Source organism: Ptychodera flava, chromosome 11, assembly GCF_041260155.1.
Source record: "Ptychodera flava strain L36383 chromosome 11, AS_Pfla_20210202, whole genome shotgun sequence".
NCBI lineage: Eukaryota > Metazoa > Hemichordata > Enteropneusta > Ptychoderidae > Ptychodera > Ptychodera flava.
The window spans coordinates 25,170,537-25,188,593 of record NC_091938.1 but is presented as its reverse complement, the minus strand read 5'-3'; the positions used below and the strand labels follow the sequence as shown (position 1 = coordinate 25,188,593).

The 18,057-nt window shown below is 37.4% G+C and overlaps 1 protein-coding gene across 1 annotated transcript in view; it reads left to right on the top strand.

Annotated features, from left to right (window-relative positions):
• Positions 1 to 63: 63 nt before the first annotated feature.
• Positions 64 to 18,057, top strand: part of LOC139144438 (alpha-1,6-mannosylglycoprotein 6-beta-N-acetylglucosaminyltransferase A-like) — an 82,841-nt gene continuing 64,847 nt past the window's right edge. Inside the window, 1 exon segment of the mRNA XM_070715138.1 lies at positions 64 to 476. Coding sequence (XP_070571239.1) covers positions 245 to 476 — 232 coding nt within the window. The 5' untranslated portion in view covers positions 64 to 244.

Below are 18,057 nucleotides of genomic sequence, written 5' to 3'. Positions count from 1 at the left end.
CAGACATTGAAACGCGATTTGTGAGAAAGGAAAGCAAGGAATCCCGACGACGTCCACCACAGGTCTGGTTTGTCGCACACCGTACCGCAGTGCAGTGTTATGTTATGTACAAACGTTCAAATTTTGTGGTAACTCTGAACTTGCACGAGCGTATGGCGGACTCACAGATCATCGGCGCCAAAACGAGCCGTCCCCAGTCGCAGTAGTGCAACCTTAGTGTCAGACCACAATCGCCGCTGAAGCCATGAGGAGGCCGCGGTACACCATAAACTCCCGGAAGATGGGACTCTTTTTAGCGTTTTTCTCTTTTCTTTGGATTTGCACATTGACGAACTATGTGTTGTTGAGGAGCAACGACCCGTCCAAGGAGAGCGAGAGACTCAAAGCGGAGATCATAGACAAGAGCAAACAGTACGTTCAAGCACTAGCCAAGGAAAACTCGAACGGTGAAATTGCAGAGGGATTTTCAAGTTACGGTAAGTGGGTGAAATATGTACACGACGATAACAATGGGAGTAGTCGAGACGACAACCGACACGCAGTTCTGAAAGTGAGTGTTGACGCATGTTTTGTCTGGCCCACGCCATGGAAGCAATCTGGTGCTTGCCCACATACATTGGTAATTGCAGTATTATCGTCTCTGTCTTGACGTCCACTTTCCAAATATTCCAAAATAGTACTAACTTTAGAAAACAAAGGCAAATTTTAGTGTGGAAATTTTTACAGAAATCAAACAGGTGTAACAGAGTTTCTTTATAGCAGAACAATTAAACTACCAGGATATTCTTAAGAATCATTAGTTGTAACTTTCGATATATTTTTCTGTATATTGACGTGTTTGCAAAACATTTTCCTGTTCAACTCCTGAAAACACAGTGAAATTGTAAGTGTTCAAGTAGTCAACACAGTTTGTGTTTGTAATGTCCAATTGCTGTTGTTATCACCTTAACTTGAATGAGTCCAGACTACAATTTGTTTTTCAACAGCAACATGGCATACAAGTACACAATGCAGTGTTTACAAGGCTACCGGTAGTACGGAGTATTTCAACAAACTTCGGGGAGACAAATGAAAAACTAAATTTGCTTAGAACAGAAAATAATATCAAAAGTTATAGTGTTTCAAGGAATTAGAGGTACATGTAGCTGCTACCTGCTATTGATAAGCCTGTATCAGTCCCCACTTTTCCAGTTGCATACAGTCAATCATTCGAGCATTAGAAGTTGCGTTCTGTACCATAATACTGGATGCTACCAATGCAACAGGCTTAGACTTTACCTTATTTTAAGGTAGTATGCACCTCGAAAGTGAAAGACTTAAACTGTTGCTCAAACTTTCCTCAAACAATATTTCGACCATTCTCTTTCAAAATCAAGAATAAAAATCGGGGGTCACCATGCAAATTTTGGAAGTAGAGAAACAAATTATTTGAGATTTACCGATATTTGAAATTCAAAATGGCCGCCATCCCTGTGTTAACTCTGTTAAAAAAAAAAAAAAAAAAAAAAAAAAAAAAAATTCGATTTTCGAAAAACTAACCTGGTGGTGAAACGTTTTCTTACACCAAGAGCTTTAAAACGAACCCCCACAAGTGGTAGATTAGAAAAGAATTGAAAAAGTTTTGAGAGTCCGAATATCTGTCCTAGAGGTGCGTTCTACCTTAAGAAGAGGTGGTTACTGCGAGCAACAAGCCTGTCGCTGACTTACCTTAATTTCCATGAAAGAGTGCTGAAATTTATGACAAGCATGTCTCTCATACAACCCAACACCTACACACACACATGTACAAAATATGTAAAATTGGGACCTGTGATGATATATTGTCAAGTCATTACCACAGGAGGGGTGAAATGGGTTTTTTTGTGGCAATATGGAGCAGGAAGTGTTCCGCTTCCAAAGCATATGCCTTTCATGAGAGAAAGATGGTTTTCTGACGTGGCTGTAATTCTTTGCACCATTTCTGTTACGAACCAACATGACTGTCATTGTCATGGTGTTAGTTTACTTGGATTTGAATGACTTCATGTACCTTGAAAGAGCAACAGTGATGTTGCGGCAAGGCATTTGTATCAAGAGAATGGCTGAGATGTTCCGTATGTCCCTTTAGACTTCAGATGTTAACACTGAATACATAAACTGTTGTAAATTTCCAACCCATAGAGTGCAGTCAGTCAGAACTTCCATGGGTTTCAAACGGCAAGAGAAAATTGCCCTAGGCCTGGTCGGTTCAGCTGGGTTAAACCTATGTTTCATATAGGTCATCTTAAAATTATCTCTCACTGTTGTTTGTAGAAGTATGTATCTTAAGCAGTCTGTTAACGACATGGCACTCCCTTCCTCAGAGAAACCTAGTAAAACCTAGTAACATTCCAAACTGCGGTGAAGGCTTTTACATTCAAATCAGCCGGTACCATAGAACCCTCAGACACAAAAGGAGTACAAAGCCAATTGCTGGATACGTTCTCAGTTCAGGCCACATTGAATTTCAACAATGAAGATATTACAGAAACAGAAAGAAAGAACAACGCGATATTGTGTTTTTCTACTACTAGTAGCTGTAAAATACTATACGTCCCACAGAATCTCATATTTTGCATATTAATGGAACTGCTATCATGTTCTATTAATTTGTGTGCAGCATTTATGACCTACAGTGCTTTGTGAAATTGCTGTGTATTGGTGATATATATATGACAGTCTTGATAATGCTTTCAATATCTTCAACACTCGGCTTTCATTTTAGCAGAATGGTATCAACATATAGTTTATATTGGTCTCTGTGAACCCTCAGTTTTGAGATGAAAACAGACAAAGACATCAGACCAAAACAGCCATGGCCTGTTTGGTGTATACATGATCATACCAGACATGATGTACATAATTGCTATTGTAAAAGTGAAAGTGGCAACGTATAGTGTACAGAACAGAAGTAGACTGCATTTTCTTTGTAATAAATTCATGACAAAATCACCGCTGATCTTTTTATTTGCTGTATGATAGCATCAAAATAAGTGGGCTCTCTGATAGGTGCTGTTACATTATTTAAAAGAACTATTTCAATTTCTATAGTCACAGTTAGTCGTATATTACATTTTTTATTATCTCTTGTGTAGCTCATCTCAAGTGATATACTCCAAATAACCTCTGTTGAAAGCAAATATTGAATTTCTTTGAAATTTTGCAGCACTTTTGCCTATCTCTGTCTAAAGGAGAACTTTCAACAGTGAGAAAGGGAGTCTATGAGTTGTGTCCTGTCGATATGTCATGGCAGGAGGTGTCAGCAATGAAAGATATGTCTGAAGGGCTTAGACTCTAATGTCAGCAAGGCTTCAAGCATAGTGGCAGGCTTAAAGTCTGGAATGCCAATTTGTGAAGAGTGGCTTGGAAACTGTCTGTCAAGCCTTGGTGAATGTCAATACCACAGTAGTGTAGTGTCTGGCCAGTCGTAATGTACATGTAGAACATCCACAAACCTGTAGACATGTTGTCTGTTTGTCTTGCTTCCAGAACCCTTAACTTGCGAGCGAGACACTATACCTGTATACAAGTAGGGCCATATTTTTTCCACCGTCTTTCTCGTAGCTGACTGTCATGTTTGCTACCAATGGCTTTTCAAGTTTTGTGTGACCAGTCTATTGATTCTTTTCAGGGGATAGTTTTATTACGTGACAAAACAGCAATATACTCCAGCAACCTTATTTTTACTGTCAGTTTTTGTCAACCTTTTCACTCTGAGCAGTGTTTGCACTGTTACGCCTACATACCACCCTTGCCGTGGGGACGGGCTGGGAGTTTGAACCAACTTTGGGTACATAAAAACGTAGCAAATGGGTGCATTATTCAAATCAGTAGAAACTGTGACCCCTTTAGTCTCTGACAGGAAGTAAATGTGATCGGTTTCAGAATTAGGTAATTCCCTGAACCAGATTTAGATCCCCTGGTTTCACAGTGTCAGCAACTTGTTAAAGTCGCTCAGTTACTGCCGGAATTTAATATGTCTGGTGTTTAATCTTTGAATCTGAAAGCTTGAGTTTTAAATGTATGTCACTTTCTGTTTGATCGCGACAAGATATTTCTTTAAAAGTTTGTCATTCATTGTTCCGAGGATATTGGTAACTGCTGATGTTTTATGGCAGGTGTAGAAAGGAAACATTTTATCAGTATTTATACCAAGTTTTAGAGGAGGAAAATGTGCTCCAGTTCAAGAGTTTATTCTCAAGTGTAACTAAAAAATATTTAAGTTTCATTTTGTGTATCCTGGTCAGCCCAGGGCCCATAATCACCATTTATCGACAATAGGTGCGGGCTGTACTGTGGTGGTTAAAGGGTTCATTTGTGAAGTTTCCTGTCATGAGTCATGACCTATTTCAGACTGATGTTGTAGTAGGTTGGCATGTGGAACAAATGACATAATATGCAGTCAAGTTCATATTCACGTGTTCGATAACATCTTTTAGACCCAGATGACTGTTTTCAGTAGCACATTAATTCGAGTCATTCAGAAATATTTTATTCTTTTTACATAAATATGTTCAGCTCCCATGAGCAGAAAATAGAGCATTGGCATTAAAATATTCAAAATATTGCATATGTTTGCACATGACTTCTATATTACTGTGTGTAGGATGTTCCTTTCGTGCGCTGGCAACGCAGGATTTTAGTAATTGTAAGTAACTGCCGCAATAAAATCATCACTCAATCATATCTCTGATAACAGCTGATACTAAAATTATTGGAAATGTCTACTATCACCCGAGATGTTTTACAATTTGAATATTGACAGTAGATGTGTGGACACACATACATGTACATCATGAATGCAAGACCTCACTAGATCAGGTTAATTAATTACGATGTAATGTAAGTAAAGTGCATGAGAAAATGAACACACTCACTCATCACTGGACTATATTAATCACCTACTCTGACATTTGTGCATGTCTGGATGTGTGTATACATTACCAGTACTTTTCAACATGAGAAATGCCATCAGCGCTATAGCATATGTGGCATGGTCCTATTGGGGGGCACTGTCCCCGAGTCTCCAGACAGAAGAGGCTGGTATGAAAATAGATTAACAGGGCACAGAGGACAAGTATCTCATAAAACAACTGCATCCTATGACCTTATTTTTCAAGCAAAGTTTATTTTTCCTTGCTCATTTGTGTTAGTCTTCAGCGGCTGCTTGACATAAAGGGCATTTCTGTATAAACATTTACATTGTATATAGAGTACAGTGCTGTATCAGCTGCAACCCAGTCATAATTGAGAATTAATTATTGATTCTGAACGAGATATGACATATGCATTTGTGCCAGACTGCAGGGAATACAGGAGGTGATTCTAATACACTGTAAAGGAAATGTTTGAAAAAGGAAGGAAGGCTTAACAAGCTAAGGAAAAATAAAACAAATGATAATTTAGCAAGCAATAAGTTAGACGTATTAAAAGCTTGCCAAAGTATTGTGCTAAGTTTTCGGTTGAATTCCTGTAGAGCATGAACTTGGCACATGTTCATGTGCCTTGTCTCAAGGGCATTACTAGTACTCCGTTGGATGTTACGAGTAATCTGTCATTTGGTAACTAAAACTAAATGAAGGTTTGAGCACCAAATAAGGGATAGATACAATACGACAAGTATGTTTTGGCCATACACCAGGACTAAACTGTTGACAGCTAGTCTAAACAGGCAGACTGTATTTCAGTTTGAAAGGTACCATGCCGAAACTTCACCAAGGACAATCTGTCCCATTCTTAAAATTGCCTGCGTCCATTAGGGCCTGTAGGGTATTGACTTCTTCAGCTGGAACTGACTGACATGACGTGGCAAGTCACGAGAGCTGCTTGTGAACTTGAAGTGCATTCAATAAACATCCATCTTCAGTAGTGTCACATTACCAAACTTTTTATAGCTGGCAAGGTTGTCAGAAGAGGAAATTAGTTTTCATGTTGTCATGCCATAGTTGACTGTGACATGGCTCGGAATGGAACTTGACAGGCTGAGCAATTCCTGATTTCTTTATGTGTAATTCTTCATGTTCGTTTCCCACCCTAAATTGAAACCCAGTCTTGCTTGATGAAAATGGCGGTGCCAACCCATAATACCCAATGAACATCTGGCATATATTTATATTTATATTGTAATTGAAACAATGAAATTATTGATTGATTACTGTTGAGGACAATATTGTACTCTCTTCTATGGAAAATTGTTTTAAAATGTGGCATCTGGAAAAAATATGAGGAAATGACATTACTTTCTAAAATAGCTTTACAATATGTCCGATGGGTTTTCAATATTGTACAGTTGTACATGTGCAACAAACTTTCATGTGTTGTGTATTTTTGAATACACCAACCATATGCACATGTGGTATGCATTGTTATGGGATACCGTGATGAATACCAGTGTTGCAAGATGTGCAGACTTTTGACTACCGCTAATGGCTTTACATGCCTTTTCACTTATCTCGCTGCAAAATACATAGTCGTTGCATTGGCTGTGTCAAGCCTGGGCTTTCAGCCCCTGGCTTCCAGAAAAGCACTGAGCTCGTACCTATCACGTTGGCCTCTGAAATTTTATAATACAAAGCAGAGACCTACTGTGTAAACCCTATCAATTCGACCAGAAAAAATAATTATGATTTTAAATTGTCGAATTATTAGAAAATTAACAAAGCCAAAATAATTTTAGTGGTTGAATTATAAGGGCTTTCAACTTTTTTGACGGTTCATAAGTGATATGCTTACCATCTTGGATGATTGAAAAATATAAAGGGGACTTTCCTGAAGTCCCGACTTTGACATTCTGTGCTGTACATTTTATTGTTGTGTATAGTTCAATTTAAAGTAAAATGTTCAAAACAGTTTGTCATGATTGGTTGGTCAAATTATTAGAGATTAAGAAAGTAGTTACATGTATTTCCATCGGTGGTTTATAATAAGGATAGAATAAAATTACGTTGGACAAAAAAATAGAGTGTTTGAATTAATAGAGTGGTTGCATTGATAGGGTTTTTACGGTATGTAAAGCTGCAGCGTGATGGCCACCAGATATATGCAAGTCTGAACAGACAAAATGTTCTCTTGAACCAGCACCTGCCTTTCAATCCACAAAGGTGACATGTTGAAATATTGCCGTAGAGAGGCCAGTGGCTCATTTGTGACTGTGAGATGAAAAATGTTTCAGGAACTGTTGATTGTCAACCGATTGAGATATCTTTCATTGCAGAAATTGTAGTGTAGAGTCCCTATCAGACATTAACTATTTAGCGTGATTATCTGTAATGTTAGATATGATAAACTGTAAAACCTCAGACAGACAATGCTCAGAATAAAAGGGACTTTAGGAAAGAAAGTATTGAAATTTAAATCGAGCAGAATGCCTAGATCACAAAGTAATGAAAATACCTGTTATATGTACGGTACTGGTAATGTCATTAGGCACAAAAGTTTTCATTAGAGTGACAATAAACCCTTTTATCAAAGATGTGGTAGTTACTTTGCAGTTTTTCACCTTGGACTGAGGTCATGAACCCTGGTAAATGATTATAGGCGTGAATCTGCTTTTAGGTAAACTGGCATGGCACTGATTGTTTGGGAGGGACTTTGAAATTGTGAGTAGTTGTTAGTGTGATGAGGTGTCAGACCTGCAGGCTTTGAAAAACAGTGTTAGATGCCGCTATGAATCAGAAAAAATTGTCTACACCTTTAAAAAGTGAAAAATAAAAGTCTCGGATTAGTAAAACCAAATGAATATTGCTTGCACCCAATAATATCTAGTCTTTGATTGATAATACCACAGTCCCTTCACTCATGACTGTGATAATATATGTACATTCTTTTACTTCAAGGTAAATTGGCTAGTGAGCAATTATAAAATGTTTGATTTATGTGAGATTGAAACATCTCAGATATTTACCACCCCATGACCAACCACAGAGAGTGTTATCTTCAATTTCTTCCAACACCATTGAATAACTGTATCCAACATATCAAGAGTACAGCAAGCAGTGAAGGTGAAAATCATTATCGTAGGAATTTCAGGTCACTTATATTCTATCGCAGCAATTAGCCCTTTAAGCGCCAAAGTCAGTTTTTCTTGCATTTATGAAATGTGCATGCCACCAGTCAATTTTTTTCAGAGTTTTGCCAAAATTTTGATAAAAGACTGCATCCAATGAAATTTGCTGTCCATTTGGTCCAAAATTATCAAGAAGATTTACTAAAAATTCATAAAAATTGGTGATATTTTGCACTAAAATTTTGGTTGGGAAAAAGTACAGCACTCAAAGGGTTAAAATCTACTGATATTTTTGATATCCATCATCCCTGCTGATACTGACAATATTTCTGACCAATGGTTGTCAGAGTATGAGCAGGAGTTTGGTAAGGCAGTCTGTTCTATTTCAGTAGGATAGCTCCTTTCAACACTATTGTTAGCATGGTATCATGTTTTTCTCCAGAGACGAACACTCCAGACAGGACAATGGGGATAAAAGAGCTCACCGTTTTACCCCATTTGCTATTATATATAGATCCACCCACCATATTGGAGACAATTATGATGTGATGTACAAAAAGTTTGGATAGGGAAGGGCTATTGACACGTTCACCCCTAATGTCCTTTGAACAGGTCCACGATCGCCATTGATAACAATAAGTTTGAGCCAAACCATTGTGATGAGAGGGTCAAGGAAAGGGTACACTGGTAGAATTAACATGTATGTCTTGTGTTTATCCAGATCATACTGTTGGTGGCTATTGCAATGTTATGTCCTCGTGTGACCCATGAGTCATGGATCCTGCTTGTGTCTCTGTAATTGTTCCCCCTCACAGCAGTTGGCATACCTGAAATGGACCGGAGCATAGCAGCTATTGTCAGCTATTGTGGAGTTTGGAGTCGGTAGATGTATGATATGATGACCCCTTCACCCCTATTTTCCTGCCAACAGATCCTTGATCCTGATTGATTCAAATAGGTTTAGGCCAAACCATTGTTGAGAAATGGTTAATTGCTGCAAATTAATTATCAGGTTTATTATCTCAAAACAAATTGATTAGCTTGATGAAACTTTCAAAGAAAATCAAAATACTAAACAGTGACCTATAATTAATATCGGTATACATTTAAGTGGTCAATGTGAGAGCCAGGTATTGAGAACTGCTAGTGTAACATGACTAACTTTGCAGTACCCGGAAACGGTTTCATAAGAATGAAGCAAATTCTGCGTATTCAAGCCTATCATCCCAATCATTCAACATCGTATCAGCACAAGACAGCTACACACTACCATAGAAATCCTTGAGGCATTTGACTTGAAGCCACATTTGTTAGGGACAAATGTACCATGTCGGCCTTATTCTGCGTAAAACTAGCAATGTCATTCTGTGGGCCAAATTTAGCAAAGTCATTTGACCTGTTTGGCAGTTATACCCATGCTCTCATCAAAGTGTCTTCATTACGAAGGGACAGTGAACAGCTCATCAAACACATGAGAATTTTACATAGTCCTCAATTTGGAATGGGATCAGCTGGCGTACTATATTACTCAACCACTATTGGAAAGTATTTCTCAGAGGTCGTAAAACTATTCGAGGCCTTTGATAATCATTGTGCCATAAATTACAATTATATTGTTAATTTAATGAAAGTGCTTTTCTTTTTTTTGTATGGAGACCGAGGGAAGAATGACAATGTGCTTCTGGTGTGAGAACAGCAAGCTTTCGTTGCCTCTTGTCAGTTTGCCCCATTGATATGCATTAGGAGGTTGTCTTGCAGAAAAGGCAACTACAATATTATTGAAAGTAGCTTGTAGATGTTCTGTGCAAGTACAACCAACATAATTTTCTTCAGTATAGATGATGGTCAAAAAAACTTAATTTTTGTCTTTAGAAACCGTTCACCAATTTGCCTGGCAATGTTTAAAGTGTTCTCAGCTCCTCTTGTCAATTTTAAAGATTTCAAAAAAAAAATTTCTTTGCATCACGTCTCTAATTTTAGATGCAAGCACAGTCAAATTTTATGTGTGAGAGAGAACTCCTGAAAGTCATTTCGATGACATAGTAGCTGAGAGTCAGTCCCTCACATTACTCACAACGTGCAATAATATCTCAATAATATGTTTGCTGTCTTGTCAGACAAGGACAGGAAGTGATATTTTTGTCATTGATGTTGTAACAGGCAGAGCATCTGTTCACATAGTTAATTTATAACATGAGCTATCTGTATTGATTCTCTGATCTGTAGGTGATGTGACATTTTATTTCAGATCATCTGCTTTTCTGACGAATATAGACCAATGTGCATTAGGAAGTCACAATTGGCATGTGTCACAAAGTGGATTTTAACCCTGTCATCATTGTGGTTTGGCCCAAGCCTATTGTTTTCAGTGGTGGTTTGTGGACCTGTGGACAGGGAATGGGGATGAACAGGATAAATGAAGGGGTGATAGCGTGCTGAACATATACGTGGTGTGCGAGCTCACACGTCTTTACTGTCAAGGCAGATCACCTCCTATATGGAATTACACGGTCCAACATTACAATATGGGACAAAAAATTAATGTTGAAATGTGAATTATTTGCAGATCATAGTCAAACCAACGCACTGTCAATACTGTTCACAAGCTCCTGTACATTCGATGCGTTGCCAGGTTGTCTTTCAAGTACAGAGGAGATGATGGATAAAGATGCAAATATTGTTCAGTGAACCTTTGTACAGCATTTTTCAGCTTGCTCTGTGAAATCACAGTCACAGTCTCCTTGCTGCTCTCAATGCTCCCTGGCAATATAAAAAATTTCTATGTAAAAAAAAATATATATAAAATTTACACAACCTTCCAAGAATTGGAAAAAAAAGAGGTAACTCTTACTGACAGTATGTCACTCCACAAGTAGTTGCTTGAATGTATACGGAAGTGACGCTCTTGAAGAATACCCTGCTACATGTCTTCTTGGCTGCGATCAGTGCTTGCTAAGGGTGCAAATGCCCCGTAAAGGACAGTAGCAGTAGCTTTTGATGATTGTTTTCACTGTGTTAGATGTCAACTACAGTTTCATGTTCTACTCCCCAAAGCATGTTAAGATACACAGTATTCAGCTTGTCGACTCAGTCTGTATGTGTGTAGACTTGCCGCGTTACTGTTGACAAAGTGAATCCTGGTCCAGACTAGAATTCATATGTCAGCAATCACATTTCATTTTACACATACAGACTCTGTGTTCACGAGCTAGGTAGCAGGTTGTGTTTCAACAGGTTTTTTTGGAGTTGAACAAGAACTTGCAATTGATGTACAAAACAGAAATGGTAATTCAGTGTTCGCGCTACCGCTCGCCAGACGGCAAAATGGCGAATTGATTCACTCATTGGCGACTCAGACGGTCAGAACAATCGCCAGACTGGCGACTCAAAATTTGTACGTTCGGTCACTTTGTTCTACGATGTTCTGTTGCATTGCGGTGTTTTGTTTTACTTCTTGGGAAGTCTTCCGCCATAGTACTATCGTACCCATCTAAGTATAAGCCCTGCCACTGTTTTCAGAGTATAATGGGTCGTACAAGTTGGTAAAATTACTTTTCAGATAAAAGAAGCTAATGGGACATCGAAGTTCCCGTGATAGTATCGTGAGCAAAATGGCACGTATACCCAATACATGTACTTGTGCCCCTCCGAAATGTCCCCCGTTACCTAAATAGAATAGTCCCACTCTAGTTACGTCCGCCATTGTTCACGTTCACGCTGTCCTGTTTTCCCGGGAGGTTGTCATAGTCCAAGTCTAAACATGCAATTTCAGTTGTTTTCAGCGATCATCCTTTCATCTGTGAAGAGCGGTTTTACCAGTGACCATTACAATTTTCACTGCTATGCTGTTGTTTTAACAAGACACGGACCGTTTGATCTTGGAAAGTAGAGTTGCTTTTACGTGCAGCCAATGCACATGCCAGTTCACGGGTTCACACCATGCTCTTGAACGTGAATGGCAGCACACATGATGTCTTTGTTCACGTTTATATTTTATCTCAAGGTATGATTCAAGCTGAAATGTCACCAAAATGTCACTTCTATATCGAGGGATTGTGCAAACCAGTTTGATTTAAAACAGCTTTGTAAAACACTGTTTAATTAGCTTGGAAATTGTTACTGAGTTTTGCTGTCTTTTGGCCATGCACGGACGTGTATCAATATCAGTGTGATCATGGCATGCCATGCCACGTTCATGAAGATCTTGAGGATGTTACTCTTTTCTGTATTTTTTTGTACTTCACAATTTCTTTGGTTGACGTTTGAAAGTTCACAAGTGGTGTTCAATAGTCATGCATGAGTTTTGATACGAAGCATTCTTTTTATTGAACTATTAAAGCAGCACTGAGGATACATATGATGATGAGAAAGTGGCAGACCTGAAATATTGTTGGTTATCATTACTCTTGAGTATTTAATGATATCACCTTTGACCCTTCGAGATGAATGTGTGTGACCCTTGACCTCACCTCTCATTAGAAAAATCTGGCTACTTGTGTTCACACTGTATTTAGCCAAAAAGGCTAATCAGCTTGAGTAGCCAGAGCAAACCCTGTAATTTTATGTACGTAATCAAAAGTTATAGCCACTGGCCCTTTAATAGTGCAACTAGGCTACCATTAAGTTAAAACAAATGTGGATGCTACATGTATGTCGATTCAAAAAAAGGCAAAATTTGAAAAAGTGAAATTGGAATGGTCATGCATAATTTATAGGAAGATAGCAGCAATTTCTCATATTGTTTACTTAACTCGTTCCCCAAGAGCAAAATAAATTTTAAAACTGTATAGCATGTTTACTTGATCTAGGTTTAATAAAACAATGTGACACTTCATGCCCTTTGTAACCATGGCAATATTTAAATATTCACCTATGCCAGGCACTTTCAGCATTGCCAAGTTTTGAGGAAAGTGCCAATTAGGATAATGAATAATAGTATTTTCTTCACGCCTGTCTGCAGACAGCTACCTTTGTGTACTGCCATATGTTATTAACATTCCTCAGTGATTTGACCATGTCTATAAATATAATAGGTGTGTAGCAAGATTTGTAGGTGAAAGGGTTATGAAAGTGCCAAATTAGCTGTTATATTGTGCAATTTTAGGATTATTTTTTTTAAAGAGTATCGAAAACAGTTTGTTGGCGGGGGTGGTGCAATGACTTTTTGCTGGCATTGGGTTTTGGTTGTGCTGACTGTTAAAGGCTGGGAAAAGTTTTACTATCAGAAATGTTCCATTGACATACAGAATTGTGGCATGCTGAATAAAGCAGAAGAGGTAATCTATAGGTAACACTGTAACTGCTGTGAAATATGAAGTATTGAATAGACAAAGGGTGGCCAATTTACATAACATTACATAATTTGCATATTCTTTTGTTGTGAAAATGCATTCTTTTGCGTTGTTATTAACATATGAATAGCATGCTGAGGGGTGAGCCATCCCTCAAAATCCCCTGGTGGAAAACATTGCAAAATAATTCAAGAGAAGTACACATCAAGAAATTTTTAAAATTGGAGATCAGTGTACAGGTGTAGGTCTAAGATATCTAGTGTTGGTATTGTTTATGGCTGTACCACTCTCAGGAGAATGATATCCGTGTAACCATTGTGATATCACACCAAGATATCACATTTCATCTGAAACATGAGACAGTTCCTCAGTTAGTTCCCAAAATGGAGTATCTGTTGTTGGAAAGTTGGTTCTTAATACAGAAGTGACTTATCAATGAAGGAAATTACAAGTACTACTGTTGGTGATACAGTAATCCTTGTAAGAATTAACAGCGATTAGGTTTTGTGCTGAACATGATTTTGTTTCCTTGTTGAGTTTACAATCTTCAATGCTAAGCAGTATGTGCACTTGAAACTCGGTTCTGCTTTTCCAAAATTTTGGAATTGCCAATATGGAAGCATTATCATTCCAAAAACCAGAGCATTTCCCAATTTGAATCATTCCATTCCAGTTTTCCATGATATGCCATTAGAAAGTAGATAATGTTTGAACCATGGTGTAATGCTTCAGTATTTTATGTTGAGTCATGTGTATTAAAAGGCATTTCAGTTGACACCGGTGACCTAGTTTTCTTCCTTAGGACTAATAGATGTAGCAAGCATTGAATTCAAATTGATGGCTTGGATGAATTAAGCATGGCGTGGGTAAAAATCTAACAAAGGGAAAAGTGACGTGAGTGTATGCGTGTCTGTGTATTTGGTATCAGCAGACATACTCGCAGTTATTTGATCTTAATTTGCTCATTTACATGTAGGCTGTTGTTCAAATGGCTGATAAAAGGGGTTTGATTGCTCTAGTCCCAGTTTGCTTTCAAAATCGAAAGTTAGCTGATCAATAACAGGCTGTTCAGAGAAAAATTTTCAGAAAGAAATTGAGCAACCGTGTGAATGATATTAATGATTTTGTGATTTCTTTTGCTATTGAGTCAAACAATAAAGTGTAAAGAAAATAGAACGAATGTGCTCACGATCCGCGGGGTATATATTCCCCATATATATATATATATATATATATATATATATATATATATATATATATATATATATATATATATATATATATATATATATATATATATATATATATGGTGTATGTATGTGTTATCTTAGAGGAATAGTTGTAAACCCTGTGCTTACAGTATGTCTTAACTTAGTATTTAGATAAAACTTCCGTTAGTTTTCATATTTATCATACTTTTCAAAGTCTCTTGTAAGAATATATTGAGATCTACTCATTTCTGTAAGCGACTGATGAAGGAACCAGTAACTGGTTTCAAAACGTGGGGTAAAAGAATCACTGATGTTTTATACACACTAGATTACGCCCATGTCTCGCCATGGCTTTGATTAAAATTAACAATACAGTTGTTGATTTTCACATTAACAGCCAAAACACGATTTAAACAGAATACGCACTAAAACACAACATGAAAGGATAGGTGATGTGTGAAGCCACTTTCCCTTTATTACACTTTTGTTTCAGAGATTTTACTTTCGATTTGCCAATGCTGTCACCAAAATTCAGACATGAAACACAGTAATATACCGGTAGCATGCTGTATGCCAATATACTGACCTACTTGGGCCATGTATATTACCAGTACACTACCTACATTGTAACTGGCTGACTCTGTGCAACAAAATAGAGTTAAATTATGTTGACATTTACAAATTTTTCAATCACAGGAAAGACTACCCTGATGTGCTTTTCTGAATGATGTATCTCTGTCTCATCTATATTGAAGCAGCCTCTGCCTACAAACATCAATAATTTCTGAGCAGATGAAACAAATCAGTCTGTAAATGTATCTGCCATCTGCCTAATCCCAGATCATAAGTCTGAGGTTTGCTGTCTTTACAAAATCTGCTGCTGTACTGTATGGTATATACACACACCTTTTGTCAAAATTTGAAAAATAAAATATGTATGATGAAGAATTCGCCGCAGGCAACTAATATTTTCCGTAAGTATATCCAAATCCATATTTATATCATTCTGGGCATATGCCAGCAGCTGTAAACAGACGTGATATTACCACATGGCGGATCCTGGGTTTTAGTCCCAAAATGTATTATACGGCTAGTTTTCAATCGGGTTCGAACTCACAACATATGGCATCCAGTCGCCTAGCGGAGAGGCAACAAGAACCGCTCAGCCAAATCCCCACTCTCATAAATGTAAATTCACATCGTATGAATATTGATGCTGTATGTAGCCATATGATGTTTTTCCTATATTGTTGTTATTTTGTGAAATATTGTCTGTTATTCTCTTTTCAAAATCATGTTGAAACGTGTGATGGTTTAAAATCAACGAAGCCAGTTTTGCATTTCAGTCTGGACTAGACTTTCATTTGTCAAGAATAACTATGCGTATTGTACACAATTGCAATCATAATCATTCTGGCACAAAGAGTTTGTATAGACGTTTGTTGATTGTCAGGGACTTATTGGGAATGACAGAATGAATACGTCACCGTAAAAATTTATTGAAGTAAAGTTTGGCTGTGCTACGTTCAGTTCACAACAAACAGTTCTATTCTGCTCAAATAGCTATCAACCAGTTCTACAGAAATTTCAAATTGGCTATATATGTGTAATTTCTTCTTTGTGTGTCATGTACTAGGAGCGTGGTTCGATACTGATGTTTACTCATTTTGTTGGCTGTAGTTTGATTTGCTTCTAGGCATTCTGATGTGTCCTTTAGTTGCCACCACCGAGGCACATGCAGTTGTAAAGGGCTTTTAGTTGGATTTCCTTCGCAACGTTGACACAACTTGCCATAAATTGTAAATTGCTGTACTATTGCAACGCTCTAATGTGTTGTACTTGCATGTAAAACCATTTGCCATACACTGTGCTAATATATACACAGCAAGCTGCCATTTTATCGATTTATTTTGATAGGTAGGTTTTAACGGTGCCTAAAGACTTACAGTATTCACTTTGTTGTATTGCTGTATTATATCTGGTCTAGTAGTGAAAGGCCGCTTTTTTGTCACCTGCTGTATGGATTTTTTTTTATGTGCCAAAGTTTCTAAAATTTTTCTACAATACCCAAATATAAAAAGTCTTTACTGATTGTGACAATTTATATGTTTAGTAATATGGTAAACGTTAGTGTGCACTCTTAGCCAATATGACGTGCCACCCCCAACTAACTGCCTGTGACGCAAGCACATTTTTTGTATACATGCATGTAAAGATATAGGGTTGACGTAAAGAAATTTCCACAGTTCCTCAAATGTACACAAAGTTCCTAGAAATACATGTTTGTGAGAGTGCCCACTGGTAAACAATATGCCATCTGGAGCTCAATAACTGTATAGCTAAAATATTAATACCCAGCTTGTTTGTTTTATTACAAAATGAACCACTGTGTGAGCCAAATATGTGATAGTCGTTGAATCATATAAAAATTGTAAATACCCAATTTATTGGTTATTATTATCAGATGATATTTGTGTTCAGAATAACATTGACTGAACCCTTATTTGACTTTGAACCTTGTCCTGAATATAGGCTGTCCTCTACCCATACATTCACTTCCTGTATTTCTTTCAGCCATAACTTGATTATGTGTGTGGTGGAGAAGATTGTTGTGGAATATCTAGCAGTATGGATTTAATAATGTCAGATTATGTACAACTACTGTAGGTCCCCATGCATATGATCACTATACAGATTGACACTTGTAGGGTGATATTGTCTTCCCTGACTCAACTCTATTATAAAACTGACACTCGACTGGATTGACATTGTATCGAGAAAATTCTATCTAGAATCACTGTATTTGTGAGAAAGCCTGTTTCACTGCATTTACTCCATAAGGCGCTTTATTCTTTGTTTGCCGTCCGTCTGCTGGTAGGTTTTCAGAGAAATTTAAGAAAACAAACATAATGTTAACACTATATCAAATAAAAATATTATTTTTTCAAAAGAAACCAAATAAAAATTGAGCTTATGTTAATACACTGTTTTTTTTGTCTGGGTTTGTTTTTTTCCTGGCTGGATGGTACGTTTTTCAAAAATCCAAGGATGGCAAACAAAGAATTTTCTTTAAATGGCCTAATAAGACGGAAGTCTTTTTCCAATAGAATCCTATTAGTGTCTTAGGGAGGCTGACCTCATAGGTACGTTTGTGTTAATAGTGGGTCTGTTTTTTTTGATGGGGAATAGGGTATTCACATATTTTGAATTATTTTGTAAGCGGTCACTGTCAGCCAGTATATTACCCAAATTATATTGCCTGTCTTACAGCTGACAAGCACTTTCTGAGGTTGGAAAGGAAATACAGTCATTTTGTTTACTTGCCTGCCACAGTGAAACTAAGACAGGTACAGGCAAGGTTACAGAGGTCAGTGGGGTCACTGTAGTTGCAGGGTCAAAGGTCATTTTAGGTCATGCTATTACATTGCAAATACTGTTACTGCAATATAGCCCAACAAAATATGGTAGTGAAAGTAATAATATACGAAGTTTGCAAATTCCCCTAATATAAATATCATGTGAGAGTAACACT